The sequence below is a fragment of the Phasianus colchicus genome, chromosome 1 (genome assembly GCF_987193195.1).
Source record: "Phasianus colchicus chromosome 1, bPhaCol1.hap1.1, whole genome shotgun sequence".
Taxonomy (NCBI): domain Eukaryota; kingdom Metazoa; phylum Chordata; class Aves; order Galliformes; family Phasianidae; genus Phasianus; species Phasianus colchicus.
In genome coordinates, this window is record NC_143436.1 from 146,591,641 (window position 1) to 146,609,089 (window position 17,449).

At 41.9% G+C, this 17,449-nt stretch overlaps 1 protein-coding gene across 8 annotated transcripts in view; it reads right to left on the reverse strand.

Annotated features, from left to right (window-relative positions):
- Nucleotides 1-17,449, reverse strand: part of MBNL2 (muscleblind like splicing regulator 2) — a 105,384-nt gene that overhangs the window by 57,566 nt on the left and 30,369 nt on the right. For all 8 annotated transcript variants that reach the window (XM_090129825.1, XM_090129833.1, XM_090129816.1 and 5 more), the window contains exon 2: nucleotides 11,888-12,728. In XM_090129825.1, coding sequence (XP_089985951.1) covers nucleotides 11,888-12,061 — 174 coding nt within the window. In that variant the 5' untranslated portion in view covers nucleotides 12,062-12,728. The remainder of the gene's footprint in view (nucleotides 1-11,887; nucleotides 12,729-17,449) is intronic.

The following is a 17,449-nucleotide window of genomic DNA, read 5'->3' on the forward strand; positions in this document are numbered from 1 at the left end:
CCACATGCAGGGCCACCAACCTCCTCATTTAATACTAGACCAGGCTGCCCAGGGCCCCATCCAACCTGGCCTTGAACACCTCCAGGGATGGGACATCCACAACCTCTCTGGGCAGCCTGTTCCAGCACCTCACTACTCTCTGTAAAGAACTTCCCCCTGACATCCAACCTAAATCTTCCCTCCGTCAACTTAAAACCATTTCCCAGCATTTCCCATTTACATCTTTTTACTCAAGGCAGTCAGCATCGCAGTCTCAAGTTAGTAGAGCAGCTAATGCTGCCTCCTGAGAAGGGTTTCAGTCAGTTGCCATAGAGAAGTCAGCAGAACCATTTGGAGCACACTGAGACATTCCAGACTTCCACACAGTGCCAACAGATATGACACACTCTTCTGACGTGTCACTGGAAAGTCATCAAGAACACTCTAGGACATCTCAAACAGCATGATGTTCCCCTGCTGTGGCCAAAAACTCAAATCCAAAGATCTAGTCCTTCCCATTACAAAGAAGTATGCATTAATTTTATAATGATGGCCTGATCTAGAAAGGATCTTCGAATAAAGGGCATTAAATGTCTCTAAAAATTCACATCTAGCTAGGAAAGCTGCTTATGTGAAGTTGTTTACTTGGCTGAGGGTGGGTGCTGGAGGAACCGTTGGCTGGAGGCAGCCACTGTGGCTTAGTCTAGCATCCAGCATGCTGGATTTTCATTTTTGGCTCGCTTTGAACCAACAGAAGAGGTTCTAGCAGCTCCGTTTTCAGCTTAGCCAAGCAGTTCTGGCTATTACTTACCTACACAGTTGCCACCAGACTGACAGTAAGACAACACATAAAATGGTACATGAACCTATTAAGAGATGCATCTTTGCAGAATGCTCAACTCAAGGCCCCAGCTGAATTTCAAATAAAAGTAAATAAATTAGTGTTTTACAGAATTCAGAAACTGTCTGTCCTATTGGCACATGGAAGTGAGGTAGGAGCAGCACAGCTGATGGACTGCTAGCCCAAGCCATCTATCCAGCTGGAAGGACAGAACACATGGATTCCTCTCATTTAAACCACTTGAATCTGAGAGGAAGTAAGGAGTTGGAATGCCTCGTGAAAAAGGGTTTAACTCCAATACAGTGATGCTACAAAGCCTCTTTCGGTTAGCAGCACAGCACTGCACAGGGTACTGGTGTATAGCAATGCCTGAGCTCGTAGGTTCACAGCTGCCAACAGGAAGCAGAATGGCCACACTGTCATGTTAAGCCATCAGTGCTTCACTGATGCAGCTATCTCTGTCATGCATGATGCTGTTTTCCATTGGACATCTACTTCCTTCTCTTCATTGCTCAATGATTTGTCTTTTTAAACACGGGAGCCTTCAGACTTTGAGAAAACCCTGACCTATGGCTCATGGACAAAGTAGATGAGAAGACTGTTTTTTTTCACCATTACTATTTTTTTCCTTACTTTGGCCAAGACCTTGCAGGAAACTAATCCCAGGTATCACAATACGTTCTCAGCCACCAGAAACAACGTACTGTTGTGGAAGAAAGCAGACACACATGATTTCTTCTTGAATTTTAGTTGTGGGACTGATACCTCACACCAGCCTTTCAACACTAAGTTCCAACATCTCTAAAATGATAACAGCTTTCTTTTTTTTTTTTTTTTTCAGTGGGTTTCCAATGCAATCCACCTCCTCAGAAACAAGGTGCCAGTCTTTGTGTAAGATGTGAGTTGGGAAAGCAGGACGGCTGTCAAGTGGACTTGCAGATAAACAGTGTTGTCTGATCTTTTGCTATTAAACTTATCTTTCCAGTCTTGTGGAAGTCTTTAACAGGAACATAGATCTGGACTCCACCAGGCTTCTACATCAGGAAGCTCCCCGCATCTGACCACAACCCTGTATTTTGTATTGATAAAGCACTCCAAGTATAACAGCTTGGGAAGAACAGCTGACTCCTGAGCTGAGAGAAAGCTGCACACTGTGGGCCAAGAGAAAAACAAACAACAACAAAAAACCCCCCACAATAAAAACAACAAAACCAAGCCTGGAAAGAAAGGACCACCTGCCAGAAAAAAAAAAAAAAAGAAAAAAAGAGAGTAGGTAGGTGGGAAGACCTGGAGAGAGCAAGCCTGTAGGAACAGTGACCTGAGTTAATAAGGAGTGTGGGGGAGGAGTGGGCAGCGAGCAATTGCTCTTGTGTTCAAAATCCTAGTGATGGGATGAGTCAGAGACTGATTGAATTATGCCTTCACTACACCCACAGACCAGTTATTATAAAGCTTAGGGGAGCACGGGTTGGTGCAGCAACAATAATTGCACAGAGAATTAGTGGGTATATGAAGGACCCCCAAGAGCATGAGAATCTGAAAAACATCTGCCCTTCCACACAATGTTTCCTGCAGCTCTTACCAGTCTGCCTACTTGCTCCTCGTCATGCAGACTGAGATTGAAAACTGAGTGGCAGCTGTGCCTGAGATAAAGGGGTATGACAAACTACCAGGGAATATTCTTTGTCAGCCTTTGCTGGGGCTTCTGGAATCAGCAAGCTCCAAGAATTAACTCAAGCCAGCACGGTCAGTAGCCAGGAACTACGAAGAGAGTAATGTGGGTCCCTAAGGAAAACGTGATTCACTGAACAAGAAGATATATTTGTACTACATCCTTCAGCTACTGTTCTTCAACTGCCTTTTCCTTCAACCTTTACTGTTTCTATTGCTCATTCTCCTCCCCAGGCCATAGGACCTGCTCAGCAAGTTCTACCACAGTGAAAGCTGCCAGTAAACACTCACTAGCTCATGCGGGTGGCAAAAACAGGCCAGAGGAGGCACAAGCTGTTACAACTGGTCTCCCAGACATGAAAGGCTTCTGCTCTGATCACAACAAAGCTCAGTGATGACCAGGGAAGTTCCCACACCCTCAGAGCAAATGAGGTCTGGGTAGCTCAGTTATCAAACAGCCCAACTGGGTTGATACCAGTTGATACCAGATTAAAGCAAAGTGCTGGACTTCAGCAGCTCTGCTGGTAAAACGGGGTAATAGTGATGGTCTGGATAACTTCACGCTCACAGTACTGTTGCTATGAGAGACAAACAAAGAAACAAAACAAGGCCCGAAGGAAACACCTGTTCTTTCTACAAGACAACACTGCCTACACAGTGAACTGGTTCAGCTTCTGTGTTTTTCACAGCTCCAGTTTGAGGGCAAAACGCTCACTCCAGAATTGCTGGTAACAGGTCAGGATTTCCTCCATCCTAGGCACCGTGCTGCTGCTGCCCCTGCACTGCAACCCTACTCAAGCAGGCTTGGGCTTCGGCTTGTACAGGTCCTGTGTCAGCCACGGGCAGTTAACAGTGCAGGGTTGTGCCTCTGGACTTTGCTCTGAGGCAGAGGAGAAATGTTCTTCTTCTTCGAGAGGCAAAATCTAGCAAAGGACAGGGCTTGTGCTGCAGTGAATAACCATCCTGCCAAGTTCATGGGTTTTTAAGTATGTCTGCACATTGCTTCAACTTGCTGGTTTTTGACCATACCTTTAGGTAAGCCAACACAGCTTGCATGGAGACAGCTAGGTGAATGTAGGGGAGGGTGGCAAACAGAAAAAAAAAGGTTTCAAGGAACTTGTAGGTGTTGGGAGGAGTAAAGGAATTAAAACTGGAATATAAAAACAGAGGGTTTTGCAGAAAACAAACAAGAACAATGACTGACAAGGCAGGAACAACTGTGAGTCCCTGAACTCAAAGATAGAGAGTACCTTCAGAAAGAGATTTTCCTTTCTTAAACTCCATTGAAATTTAATTTACACCAGATTTGAATGCAGTTCTTTTCCTTTCTTTTGGATCATCTCTAACAAACTGTGGATGAATGACGGATTACTTGAACAAAGACAAAAAGACAACACAGTTAGATGTGGCAGAATATAAGACTGGATGCAACCATCTCTTTCAGCAGCAGCTCTCAGTTACATGGGTAGGGTGCAACATGAAGCTATACCTACATTCTCAGGAAAAATAGCAACATAATCACATGCAATATCTGAACTTTATTCTGAGCCACAAAATTCCCAGGGCTCAAAGAAAAAGAAAAAAAAAAAAAAAAAAAAAGCAGAGCTTTGCATCCCATAAACTGTATTTAAACTGTATTTTCAGGGACAAGATTTTAAGTTACGTATTTACTCTCAAAAGACTTCCTTTGAATTCACTTTAGAGAAGCATACCCTCTCCAGAGGGAAGCTGGGGGGAAAAAATAAAATAGATTTATCCTGAGGATAATTCCTAGCAAGCTCTCTTCTGCTGCTGCAGTATAAGACCTAGGAGGTATCAAATGAAACCAAGAGGTTTGCAATGAACAGCAGATCATTTGCTGCAGCTCTGTGTAACGAAGATGTGGAAGCTCTTGCTGCAGCGTGTTGTGTGTTCTGAAGATATATGTGGTTCAAAAAACAGCAGGACAAGTCCAGGGGAAAGATGTTCAGCAAGAAGTATTAAGTACAGCCAGATCGTATCTGGCTCTCAAAGTCCCTGAGCAGCAGACCAATGGCAGCTACAAGAGCACTCCAGGAGGCCATTACATGCTTGTATGCCTCCTCTTAAACATACACTACTGGCCCTTCCTCATCACTAAACAAGACTTTGGTCTGACCCAAGGTGGCCACAGCTATTCTGAACACGGAGAGAGCCCACAGAGTTACTTCTCAGGAAGCTAAAACTGGCCTTGATTTACAGTTTCTCTTCATGCCCACACTTCTCTGGAATTCAGGAACAGGGAAGCTTCTACCAGGTGCTGCCAGACTACCTGTAACTTGTTCACATAGTTTTACTTTTAAAAAGCATATTAAGAAGTGACAGGACTGAACCCATTGCTTTGCCTTTTTCATGGATAATGCGTGAAGAGGGGGGACCAGGGTTCTGAATCCTTACCTGAACAGTTTTGGGCTGAGAATCCCACATGCCCAGATCCTAAACTTACTCCATCCAACTGAAATTAGGTCACTGTGCAGCAAAGCTGGCTGAATTCACGGGCCCAGAAGGAACAAACGATGCTGTCACCCAGGAGAAATGAGTTTGCTCATTTCAGTCATTCTTCCCTTGTTCCTACAGCTGGTGAGCTGTAGGCACAGCCCTTGAACTCACCTTGTCTTTGAACAGCGTCACACCACATAACTGTGAGTTTTAATTGTGCCAGTTAAAACACTGTGACTGCTCATTTACATGCTCTCTGGTATGGACAAAACCAGCCAGTCACTTCTGTCTATGGCATGCACCTACAATCTGTCCAGATTGCCTCAACTGCAAAGTGAGAAGAGGTATCATCTACCCCACCGTGTGATAAGATCCCGATTCTTTAACATTTATAAAGCATTTAGAGATCTCTAAAAGAATTGCATAAATGCAAATGGCTAGCTGGTGCATCCTAACTGTGAGATCACTCCCTTACAGACAGCCTGCTCACTTTACAAAGACTTTTTCCCTCCTTTTTCTAAATAAAATCAAGTCCTTCTTACACAGATTCTTTTCAGTTTCAGATATTTCAACAAAGTAGAGTTCCTAAAATTTCTTTTTTTCCTGGAACCCTTTTAACTTGGTAAACAGGTCTACTGTGTACAGCGTTCAATTACCTTTTATTCTGTAGTGCCAAATGAGACCAGATAGGCATGTTCTTAAAAGGCTTTCATGAAAATGCAAATGAACAGTTCACACTAGTCTGCTGGCTCAGTAAATAGAACAGTTCAATGTATTTAGACACTAGTAAATAGATTAGAAAAAAATACAAAAAAATCCAACTCCAGCCGTAAAAATGCTTTCATTTTCTTGTTGCCACCATAAAATTTGCAGTGACAGTATCTTTAAGATATCTCCTGTGTTGTCTATACTAGCTTAGACAGTATATCCTTCTAGTAATTGGCAGAAAAGTTATAAATGTGAGTCAAGACAATTCAGACTGTAATTTAAAAGCTCGACTTGCCTGAGAGCATGAGAGTCTGCTCCTACTGAAATGCACATGAACATATTTTTACCTGCCAAGCTTCTCCCCTCTTCCTCATAGGCATTACTATTCATTTTAATGTTTTATTATTATTATTTTTTAAATACTGCAAAGTTCTGCATGTTCTCGTCCCTAGAGATTATATTATATATTAATATTCCTCTTAAAGGATTTTGTTCTTTACCACTAGCAGGACAAGTAAGTCTTTAAAAGATTGCTTGCTTGCAGTGTTGAACTTGGAGCTCTCTGCATGTGATATATGAAGTGTTATATATCCAGGTTCTTCACTTTTGAAGAATTAAGCTGCTTGAACTGAGCAAGAATATGAAAACATAAACAGAGGAATTCCTGAAATTGAAACTTCCCCTTAAATAGGCCTCATCACAAGACCCAAAATCACTGCAGCATCTAAAGGGAAGCAACAGTCCCAGAAAGGCTTCAGTATGGTTTAAGGCAGCAGACAAGACTCTGACTGGCAGAGCTTCTTCAGTAGCTCACTGCTTTCCTGTCCACTGGCAAAGGCTCTGGGCTTCGTCATGTAAATACGCCTTAATCCATGTCAGCCACAGGCAACTGGATTAGCTGGGAGCCACTTTCATCCGGACGTTAAGCTAGTGGGAGCCACTTGCCTGATTCAATTTCAGGTGCTGCACTGGCTGACAGAGCAGCGAAGGCTTCTGCTGGAAGGAGCCCAGATGCTGGAGGCAACACTATCTGTGAAGGGTTAATGGGTGCTTATCTACTGACTGCTGCACCAGTGCCTACAGGAATAACAGGAACGATCCCCTACACAACCTCCAAAGTACCCTCTGTAGTTCAGGCCAGGCTCCGTCTTCAACCAAACAAAAAATGCCAAACCCTATCTCAGAAGCCCATGTGGCAGGAGCTGGCATCAGCAAGTTTCTGGCCTGCAATTGAACCAGGCTCATTAGTCCTGAGCTATTTCTGTCTAGCCTGGAGCATTTCACAGATGAAGGATATTCAGAGCCTAGACAGTGAGCATTTTGGATCTGAAAAACTGCAATCAGTCCGAGGGGCGGTTGTTGCAAATTTTTCTGGGTTTAAAGCCAAGTATTACTAGGACAGGTATTCAGAGTCAAAAATGCTTTCTGAGTTAAAAGCAAACAACATTCTTTACATTCTATTGACCCTTTACTTGGAACCAGCAGACCTACAAATAGATCCCTTTAATATGGGAAAACTTGGATTCTGATGCAATCCCATTACTCCAGAAGCCTGGGCCTAAGGCCATGCCATGATCCCTGCAGAAGCAGCAGAGCTCTGCTGGTCCCCACAATCGCTCCCTTCTGACAGCAGCAACTGCAACAACAACTTTGTTTCAACCACAGTCAATTTCCCAGCCTGGTGTACTGCACAACCACAAGACAGCGATGGGAGCACAAAGAAGGATGTGGTGCAGCCCAGAGTCGAGCATCCCTTGGCTGTGATTATTTCCTCTTTTAACACCAGCTTTTACTACCTTTAACCAATCACGAGACTACAGGCAAAGACAGTGAAAATGCTTCTGGTCACAAAATCACAGAACTGTTGAGGTGAGAAGGCTACCTGCTCCAGCAGCACCACCCAGAGCAGGGTGCCCAGGCCCATGGCTAGGAGGCTTCTGGAGAGCTCCAGGGAGGAGACCCCACAGCCTCTGGGCAGCCTGTGCCAGTGCTCCGGCACCCGCACAGCACAGCACTGCTCCTGGTGTTCAGAGGGAGCCTCCTGGGCTGCAGTTTGTGCCCATGGCCTCTTGTCCTGGCACTGGGCACCGCTGAACAGAGCCTGGCTCTGTAGTCTTTGCACCCTCTCTTCAGGTACTTATAGACATGGGTAAGATCCCCCTGAGCCTTCACTCCAGGCTGAGCTCCACCAAGCTGCCTTGGCCTCTTGTCACAGGAGAGGTGCTCTAGTCCTCTTGTCATCTCTGTGGGCTTCTGCTGAACTGTCCAGTGGCTCCACGCAGGTTCTTCACCAGTCTTATCCAGCTGCCACGTACAGACACAACACTGCTCCCTCTCCTGTCCCAGATAACCAGAAGGAAGAACACATCCAGAGGGTACGTGTTCTTTCTCTGAACATGGACCCTTATGATTTGTGGTTCAAAGACAGCCACAGCCTGAGTGCTGTATCTTGTCTGATTGATTTCTTACAGAGGTGCTGTAGCTGCGAGGCACCACATAAATGTAATATATACCTCAATCTTAGACTAAAAAAATCCTGCTTCTTCTCTGGGTAGGAAGATATTTATCCAAAGACACTCAACTTACTTACTGTTATTTATTTTTACAGCAGATGCACCAAACCAAGACAGCAAAAATGCTAAGTCTCCAAAGCTCTGGCTATTATACAAATAAATTCTAAATAATTGCCCGCATTAAAGTATGGTTCAGTGTTCAGTAAAGAAAACAGCTTCTGTTTTTTTTTAATTAAATTCTGATTTTATCTATAACATTGGACTGTTTATTTACATAAAATGTTATCCCGCCTGTTGAATTCCAAAGAGTTATTCTGAAGCCATATGATTAACGCCAGCATTTCGGGAAGCCGGGCCATCAGATAGATTTATGTGGCTAACAACATCCTCTCTCCATCAACACTATAAACAAATTGAGCTATCCGGACACATTCTTGCCATACGTGCATCAATTTCCAAACACCCTTTGGAATAATGCAGATAACGGATTCGGGATACTCGCTGATACAGCCCCGAGCCATGCAGTCTCAGCGATTCCTGAAAGCCCTCCATGTACTGAAGGTTGGGCTCTGACTGATGCTGAGCTGCGCAGACATTATCAGTGACTGCAGACATGATCAGCCAGCTTGCAGCGGTCAGCGGAAGGAAACCCGAGCCTCTGCCTCTGTGGCTTCAGGCCGCAATTGGGCTTCTCGTTCTGATCCCATCTTTACCGGCAATTTGATCAAATGAGCTTGACGAACACAGCACAGGAGGCACGGGTGCCTGCTCCCTTCTGCCAGCTGCCTGGGGGCAGAGCTACAGAGCAGAGGACAGGGCAGGGCAGCTCGGTTTTGGTCCCCAATGCCAGGTTTGGAAGAGCCAGCCCATCAGAGCTGGTGCCCTATTGCACAAGGACAAAACGTGCTTGTTTGCTTTGACTTTGTTTTTAAAATGGTTTAGGACTTCTTCCCATTGAGCAACGATGCTGGTTGTCAGCAAGTTATCCGCAGCAATCCCTCGCCGCATTATTAACTCTGGCTGCAACACAAGTTCCATTTCTCGAGTGGTGATCATCCCAGCACAAAAGCCTCCAGCTCAAATAACTGGTGCTGGAGCCTTGGGCACCCTGCAATGTCAGGGCAGGCGAGCAGGCAGCACAAGCATGCTTTAGCTCTGAAGATGCAGCAGCAGCCTCTTGCCCTGCCAGCCCTGCTGTTACAGGATGAACGGAGCCCCCTTTGCCCCACATCAGGCCTCCTGCCCATCAAGGGCAGTCATGGAAGAAGCAACAAAGCCCATTGTAACCAGTGCAGCTTCATAACACCAATTCCTTCTATCTTCCAGAAAAAGAAGGGGCACACACACTCAGAGCACTGAGTTTAAGTCAATTGAAGTTCTTCCCACGTTCGCTTTTATCTATACAGCTACTAGGATTGTACTTCTAAACTCTGAAATTAAGACTATTGCTTTGGCACTGATTTGCCTCGTGGCCAAGTCTTCTGTTGTTTAATAACTCCTTTGGTCAGGGAACCAGAAAAGTGTAAGAATGATTCTCCTCTCACACTAATCCCCTGCTTCCAAGGTTATAGGGATAAAACACAAATTCAGGTTTGATGTTAGAAATGAAGAATTAAGCTGTGGTCTGAACCAATTAAAAATCTTACAGTTCTATAAACAAACAGACACTCAAAAAAATCCTTAGTTTTAAATTAAACTTCTTTGGCAGCCTGTAAAACGTTTCCTGAGCTTCTACAACGGGTAAAACATTGCATTTGAAATAACTTCACCAACTTGCTTATTTTCTATGAAAGCTACTTATTGCTCCTTTGCTGGCCTGTCCATTTAAGAAAAAGAAATCATCCCACTGGCAAGTGACCAACATACTAGAACATCTACAAAGACGTTGCTGCAGTTTATCGTGCAGTAATCCATGGATTAAGGTCATTAATAGCACTCGATGTGATGACTCCAAAGGTGCTGTTCTGGTTTACAGGACAGAACATAAACCCCTCACAAACACTTCCACCATGTTACCATTTTCTGAATCTTCAAAAGAAGAGGAAAAAAAATCAGAACACACAGAAAAAGAGATTAGTAGTAGAGCATTTTGTATTGTAAAAATTAAAAATTTTCGAAAGTATAATGGAATTAAATGAATGTTTTCAAATAACATGGAAGTTTCTTCTCATTCACACTGATACTGTCATAGCAAGAGCTCTCGGTAAGTAACTGAAATTCCGATTTATGGAGCTGAATTTAAAAAGTAACCCAAGACATTCCCCATGCCTGAAAGACAAATTGCCCCAACCTTCAAAATAAAATTTCAAATGGTTAATTTTTCCTGGTCATTATTTATACACAGAAAAATGTTTTTTTTTTTTTCTTCTGTTTACATGAGAATACAAAACATCGTGTACTCCTCAAATCCCATGGGGTTATTCAGTCTTTTCAGCAGAGCAAAATATTTTTGCAAAACTTTTAAAATAACTTTCTGAAGCATGCGTGATGTCATGAGGAGGTCACACAGACCTCGTGGTCCACCAGTATGAGTACTAGATTTCCTCCATAGGAGAAAATCATAGAATCATAGAATCACAAGGTTGGAAAGAACCTACAAGATCATCTAGTCCAACCATCCTCCCACTACCATTGTTACCACAAGCACTAAACCAGATCTCACAGCTCCTCATCCAGATGCCTCTTGAACACTGCCAGGGACGGCAACTCCACCACCTCCCTGGGCAGCCATTCCAGTAATCATTTCTCTCTCTGAGAGAAAAAGTTCTTCCTTATGTCTAACCTAAACCTCCTCTGGTGCAACTTGTGACCATTTCCTCGGGTTCTGTTTGTTGCCTGGGAGAAGAGGCCTAACTCCTCCTCATCACAACCTGCCTTCAGGAAGTTGTGGAATGCAGTGAGGTCTCCCCTGAGCCTCCTCTTCTCCAGACTAAACAATCCCAGCTCCCTCAGTCGCTCGTCATAAGACTTGTGCTCCAGACCCCTCACCAGTTTTGTTGCCCTTCTCTGGACTCGTTCCAGGGCCTCAATGTCTTTCCTGTAGTGAGGGGCCCAAAACTGAACACAGTACTCGAGGTGCGGCCTCACCAGTATTGAGTACAAGGGGATGATCACCTCCCTGCTCCTGCTGGCCACACTATTTCTAATGCAGGCACTCTGCATCCCTTCACTCTGTTCTAAACTTAGATGGCTATCTATACTAACAATATGTACATAAAGAGCAACGCCTTTCATTTATCTTGGAGTCTACAATACTAGGGTAAACAATCTGCTGCGTCAAAATTGAAGAAACACATAGACTTTTCTTACTTTTGTTGGTTTAAGTGAAAATGTATTTTTCTTTTAATGACATTTGAGTCACCAGCACTGTGACAATGGCCCAGTACTCTGCCACCATGTATTTTCATTTGCAGTGAAACAATGGTAATTTATAAAATGTAACTACAGTTGTCACACCAGCTGAAAGCAACCCTGTATCCCACAGTCATATGACATTTCAGTAAACAACATATTAACACTGGAAAAGAAAAAACCTTAGAAAGAAAGCTTTTCAGAGCTTCAGTAAACAAAAGTTAAGACAAGTAACACTTGTATTAACATACGTCTTACCAAGAACAAATCACACAATTATCTTCTGATTAGCTGTAATTCAATTTCAATTTTTGCTTTCAATACAATGTATCAGCGACTACATTGCACATGCAATTTTCTTCCTTACCTTTAAGGAATCAAAGCAGGCAATAACTCTTCCATTTTCAACCTGGCAACTTTTAGGGGGATGTGCAAATTTGCATTCTTCATCAGAGCGTGAACAAGTTCCCCTCTGAAACTGTCTGCACACTTCTAACGTTAGCCATTTTGTATCTCTTACAGGAGCAACATTCAAAGCCATGATGAAAGGCTGATGTAGAATTTGTGTAGAATTTCGCCGTCAAGCGAATTACGCCGAAGAAATTTCCAAAGTTACTGATGAAGGAAAAAAAAAAAAAACAAACAACCAAAACACCAGAAAAAAATAATTCCAATTTAAAAGTTTTTTTTTAAAAAAGTGGGGAGTGGGGGATGATTAACGATGTCCAATTCACACAACACTGAATAAACTGAGAAAGTTTATCGGCAAGCAGTCACTCATCAATCATTAAGTCCCGCTTGTAGACTTTTGGCTGAAGAAGATCATGCTCAGGAGCATTTCTGTCTGTAAAACTGTGGGTCTGCTGATTGTATCACTGACGCACCGGTTTCAAGCACACGTCCTTCACTGCAATGGCACTCTCGGATGGAATATTAGTTTGCCGCAGGTTGCTTGCTGGTACTGATTACACAAGAAAAGCAATGCATTCATTTGTTCATGTCCCAGTAATAATAATTCCTTCTTCCTGCTTTTATGGTGAGTTCAGTTTCCCATCAATTAATTGGCAAATCAAGACAGTTGAGGTATCTTCCGCCACAGGTAAGGTCAAGGCAACGTCTAGCTGGCAAAGACAGTATTTTGAAAACACAGGCGTAGCAGTCCTCTCTCATAAAAGTGACTTCACAAAGGCACTTTTTAAATCACTGACCTGACAAAACAAATACAATATCAGTTCACATTCAGCTCGTTCACATCAACGTTATGAGACCTATCATTGCTTCTTATCGGGTACTCTAAATATCCTACCAATACTTGCTTCTATTTCTTTTTCCAAACAAAATCAGCCTCCTTCACGAAGTAGCGCATGACAAGGGAATAGCCAGCTGAAACACGTATTGCAATAATATTCTAGGCAGCAATCCAAAAGTTGGGAATGATTTAAATAGATGAATGTGGCAGACACAATAATTAGGCGTGCTGGTTGTGAAACAATTCAATCTAATGTGCTTAGTCTCCAAAACAATATACAAGAACCAGTTTCCATTAATTTATCATTTGGCCCTTTAGATTGTGTTATTTCATTGGAAACTGCTACTTTTTATTCGTTCTTCCTTAGAAATGAAGATGGTAGCATTCTGTTTAGATTTCTCATTTCTCTCTCTTTTTTCTCCAGGAAAAAAAGAAATCCCAAAGAACCGCCTTCACAGAATTACAGGAAAAAAAGTTCACATTTCCAGAAAATGGAATGGTTCCCTGGTAAGCCAAAGGTTGTTTCAAAAAGGCTTCACAAAAGATCATCTGATTAGCTCTTTCTAATACAAAGCAGCCCTTATCTGATTTTTCCTGTTATTAAATTGGCTTTCATGTACCTATACAAATACATGGTTCAACACCAAAGCCTAAGAGCCTAAGAGTTTTAAATACAGAACTTAAGCTATTTTAGGACCATAAAATACCTAGGATATTTTCTAGATAAACAGGTTTGAAAATCAAAGGGTTAGACGTTATAAACAGTTTTTAATAAATGACTATATTATATGCAGACAGTGAAATCATGGTCATGATGTTTCCTTCTGTTCAGCTTCAAAGGAACACACAAACTTCACTTTGCAGATAACAGCCAGAAACAGTTGATGGATTATTTTTACGCAAGATGAATAAAGAAAGGGGGAAGATTGGAATAAGTGATGTTTTAAAATGCAGCAATAAAAATAGCTCTGAAAACACTGTCAGCTTTCCCATGCCAAAATAATTACCATTCTGTGCTTAGATTCATTTGATTTAATCGAAGCCAGGATTGTTAGTAATGCGAGTAAGAATTACTCACACACTGTTTCAGGAACAGATCGCAGTTCTGACTTCCAAGTCTTTGCATCCAAAGGCTCTTCTATAACTTAGTAACACTATCAAGAAGGATTTTGCTGTGATTAATACCTATAACAAAATTTGCCACTACTAGAACGAATACAGGTAATGAAATGCTAATTGCTCAAAACCTCAGTTTCAAATCAAACATGCAACAATGCGTCCAGAAGATCCTTATCAAGTCTAAGAATTAGTACAATTCAATTTAATACATTTAGAGTGAGCATGTTTTAAAATAATTCTACTCAACTGTGGCACAATTCAGTATAAGAATTGAACATTTATTTAATTAAACATTCTATCGGTGTTGTCCTACAGCATCAGTGAAGAAGTTGAAAACGTACAAAGAGGTGAGAAAATACTTGGAAATGATTAAAAGGAAAGAAGGGGGAAAAGAGAGGGAGGGCCTTTCCAAAAAGCCTGCTGAGCTGATACTTTGTCAGGCTGATGATTTAGCTGGATGAATGCAAAAGAGGAAATATTCTCTCTAGAGCCACGCATTCAAATTCAGAAATGCCAGTAATGGTTTTCAGTAATACATGTAGGAGACAGAGTGGAATTTTAGGAAAAGGGTAAAAATGTTACACTGCACACAGCTCAAAGTCACGAGTAGTAATAGTCTGCTCTGCTGCACACTACTACAAAAGAAGAGGCTACTTTTCAAATAGTAGGTGTGAAGACTGAAGAAAAACAGGCATTACACGTGATGGCAAAGCAAACACGTTATATAAACGACTGTAGCCACGGTTTTTACAAAAATATGCACAACAGAATCACATACAAGATTCATGAGACCGCAGCAAGAGCCACCCAGTGTGTGGGGTGGAAGAGTAGAGTAGAAGAGGAATGAAGCACAGCTTCTTTGTACTTCTCATCTTCTTATATGTCATCATCCTAGTAGAGATTTGCTGAGGAAATGGAAGCATGAAGAATCTCAGAAATCTTCTCAAAAATATCACAATGTGACTTCTCAGTAAGTGCTGAGGATGTAACAGTTTCTACTGAAATAGACTTCAGAAGAGACAGCACTGAGACCTTCCTGAAGGAAGACATGCCTTCCCTAGGAAGCAGGCACCAACATAGTGGGGCACGTGAGGACCACTACTGTGTCCAGTGTATTCATAGCCACATCCCTGGCAGCAGCCATACGTCCCCTGTCCCACACCTATCCCTGGAACGTGACAGAATAGTGTTTGGAAAGATACAGTTTGAGTGGGAAATAATACAAAGAGAAGGAAGAGAACAGAAACTGGGGGAAAAAATACAGGAGGAACCAAGGAACGCAGGAGTTCAAGACTTGAAGCAAGAGTTCAAGAGAAGGAAAATACAAGAGTAGAAAAAGAATAGAAGGAAAGTGAAATGGCTTATTATGGAAATGGAGGAAAGGAGGAAGGATGGAAGAGGCGTTATGGGGAGTAACAAAAAAATTATGGGTGTGAAAGAAAGTCAAAAGGGAGAAAGAGAACACTGAGGTGAAAAAGGGAGAAGGATTTTTAGAAGGAAAGCAGAAGAGAATATGGTTATAAGGTGAACATATTGAAGTAAACAAGGGAAAGAAACCTAGGATTTACGAAAGACAACACGAATAAATTGTTAATAATAAAAAAGCCTCGATGAAATGCCTGTCACAACACAGGCCGTTACTACCACCACAGTTTACTCTGACCACTTGCTGCAGAGCACATCCATATTGAGAAGACTGGGACCCTCCAGCAAGTGTAAACTCTGTTCCTCTAACTTCAATTTTTGTTCCAAAGTATGAGACAAAGCTCAGCTGCCCTGCTAAAATCAACAGGATCTCACTAGCCTACAGCACTTGGCACCAATCAGGTTCTTTATCCAGGCAGAAAGCTTTGCTTTTTGGTTTGCTCAGGAGGTTCAATTTGTTGTTCAGTTAAATGAAAAAAAAATCAAGGACATTTATTTGGAAAAGATGCTTAGCTCCAGATCTCTTCTTTCAGATAAGCATTACTTCCCTTTTGCAGAAAGTTAGCAAGACATGGAGGAGTGGGAGCCTTTTGCCAATTTCATTTTCTCCTGAGAGAGCAGGAAAGAGCCTGTCAGACTACAGATCTGTCTTCTGTTTTAAATTGTTTCTCTTTTTCCAAGTTGGCAGATAAACCTTCCCAGAACAAATTACAACAGTAATTAAAAAATCCTTTTATGTATCAAATAATGCAAACCATACAGGTGCTAGAAGCCCCACAAAATCCTGCCTTGTTATAAACCAGTGAATTGCTCATCTGGAAAACAGGAGCTTTTGCTAGAAACAAAAAATACTCTAGTCTGACTTTACTTATAGTATTATGTAGTATCTGTGTAATGGAGAAGCTGAGGCTTCCTGGGCATGGTATATTTATGCTTCTGTTGATAAAACACATCATAATGATCTAAAATCTCATCTTCAAGAAGTCATTTCTGCAGTAAAGTCAAGTTCCAGTAAAGAAGCAAGGTCACAGTCCACCCTACATGATCCCAACACAGATCTCCAAAAGAACCACTAAATTAACTCAAAAGGACTTAAAAGTTTTCCACTTAACTCTTGAGAATTAACCATCCCATAGTATTCAAACTCTTCAGCAAGAGAGATATCGAGAATGGGATTTAATTTATTGCTGCTATTGTCTGAGTCCATCAATATGATCCACATATTTTTCTATATATGCAATGGGAAGTACTAAAAAATTCAGGAAACCCTCAGTAACACCAAAGCAAAACTGCAAAGTACACAAACTCTACTTTCCCAGCAAGTCAGTAGAGATTTGCTAAATATACGTAGTTTTACAAGTTCAACTGTTTACAACAGTCTGCTTAAGAAAAAAAAAAGAAGAAAAAGATAAAAAATAATCAGGAAAAAAATTCCTCCTTGAGGCATGAAGTAGTTGGAGATTCTCCTTTAAGTCACTTATAGGGCAGAAGTCTATTTAAATGCCAGACAATATGAACTTCCCCAAATTCAGCTAAATGCCAGAAATCAGGTAGGATAAAACTTACTTTCAGAACCTACCTACCTACATAGTCCCCAGAAATGACCTGTTGGATTTTTCATGCCAACAGAACATCTTGAGAAGTTAGTTTTCAAAATCATCATGCATAATTTTATAACTCTGCAAAGACTGCTAACTTAGCCAACCATAGAAGCATATTCAAGTAGACCAAACTCTCTAATCCCAGAGAAATACTACCACCAAATTTTAAGCCCCTGATCTGAAGCAGATTGCTACTATAAGTTTTATGTGCTTATGTACAAGCACAAGATCATTTTAATTACTTCTGGAGAACCTGCAACAGACACCAGGCACAAAGAACTTCAAGCTGAAGTTTTAAACTCTGGATGGGAGTTGTAGGAAGTTGAGAACAGCTGCCTCAAAACATTAGGCATCGTTAACCATAACCACTCCATAATCACTCTCAGTGATGCAAGTTCACGAACCAGCAACCATGTCTTAATCATGTACTGGTCTCACTCAGATTCTCATGATATTCACCAAGTTTCAGCTATTTGTCCAGGAGGTAAACTTATCTGTAAGAAATATTACCATCAGCTTAGTCATCCCCTTTGAT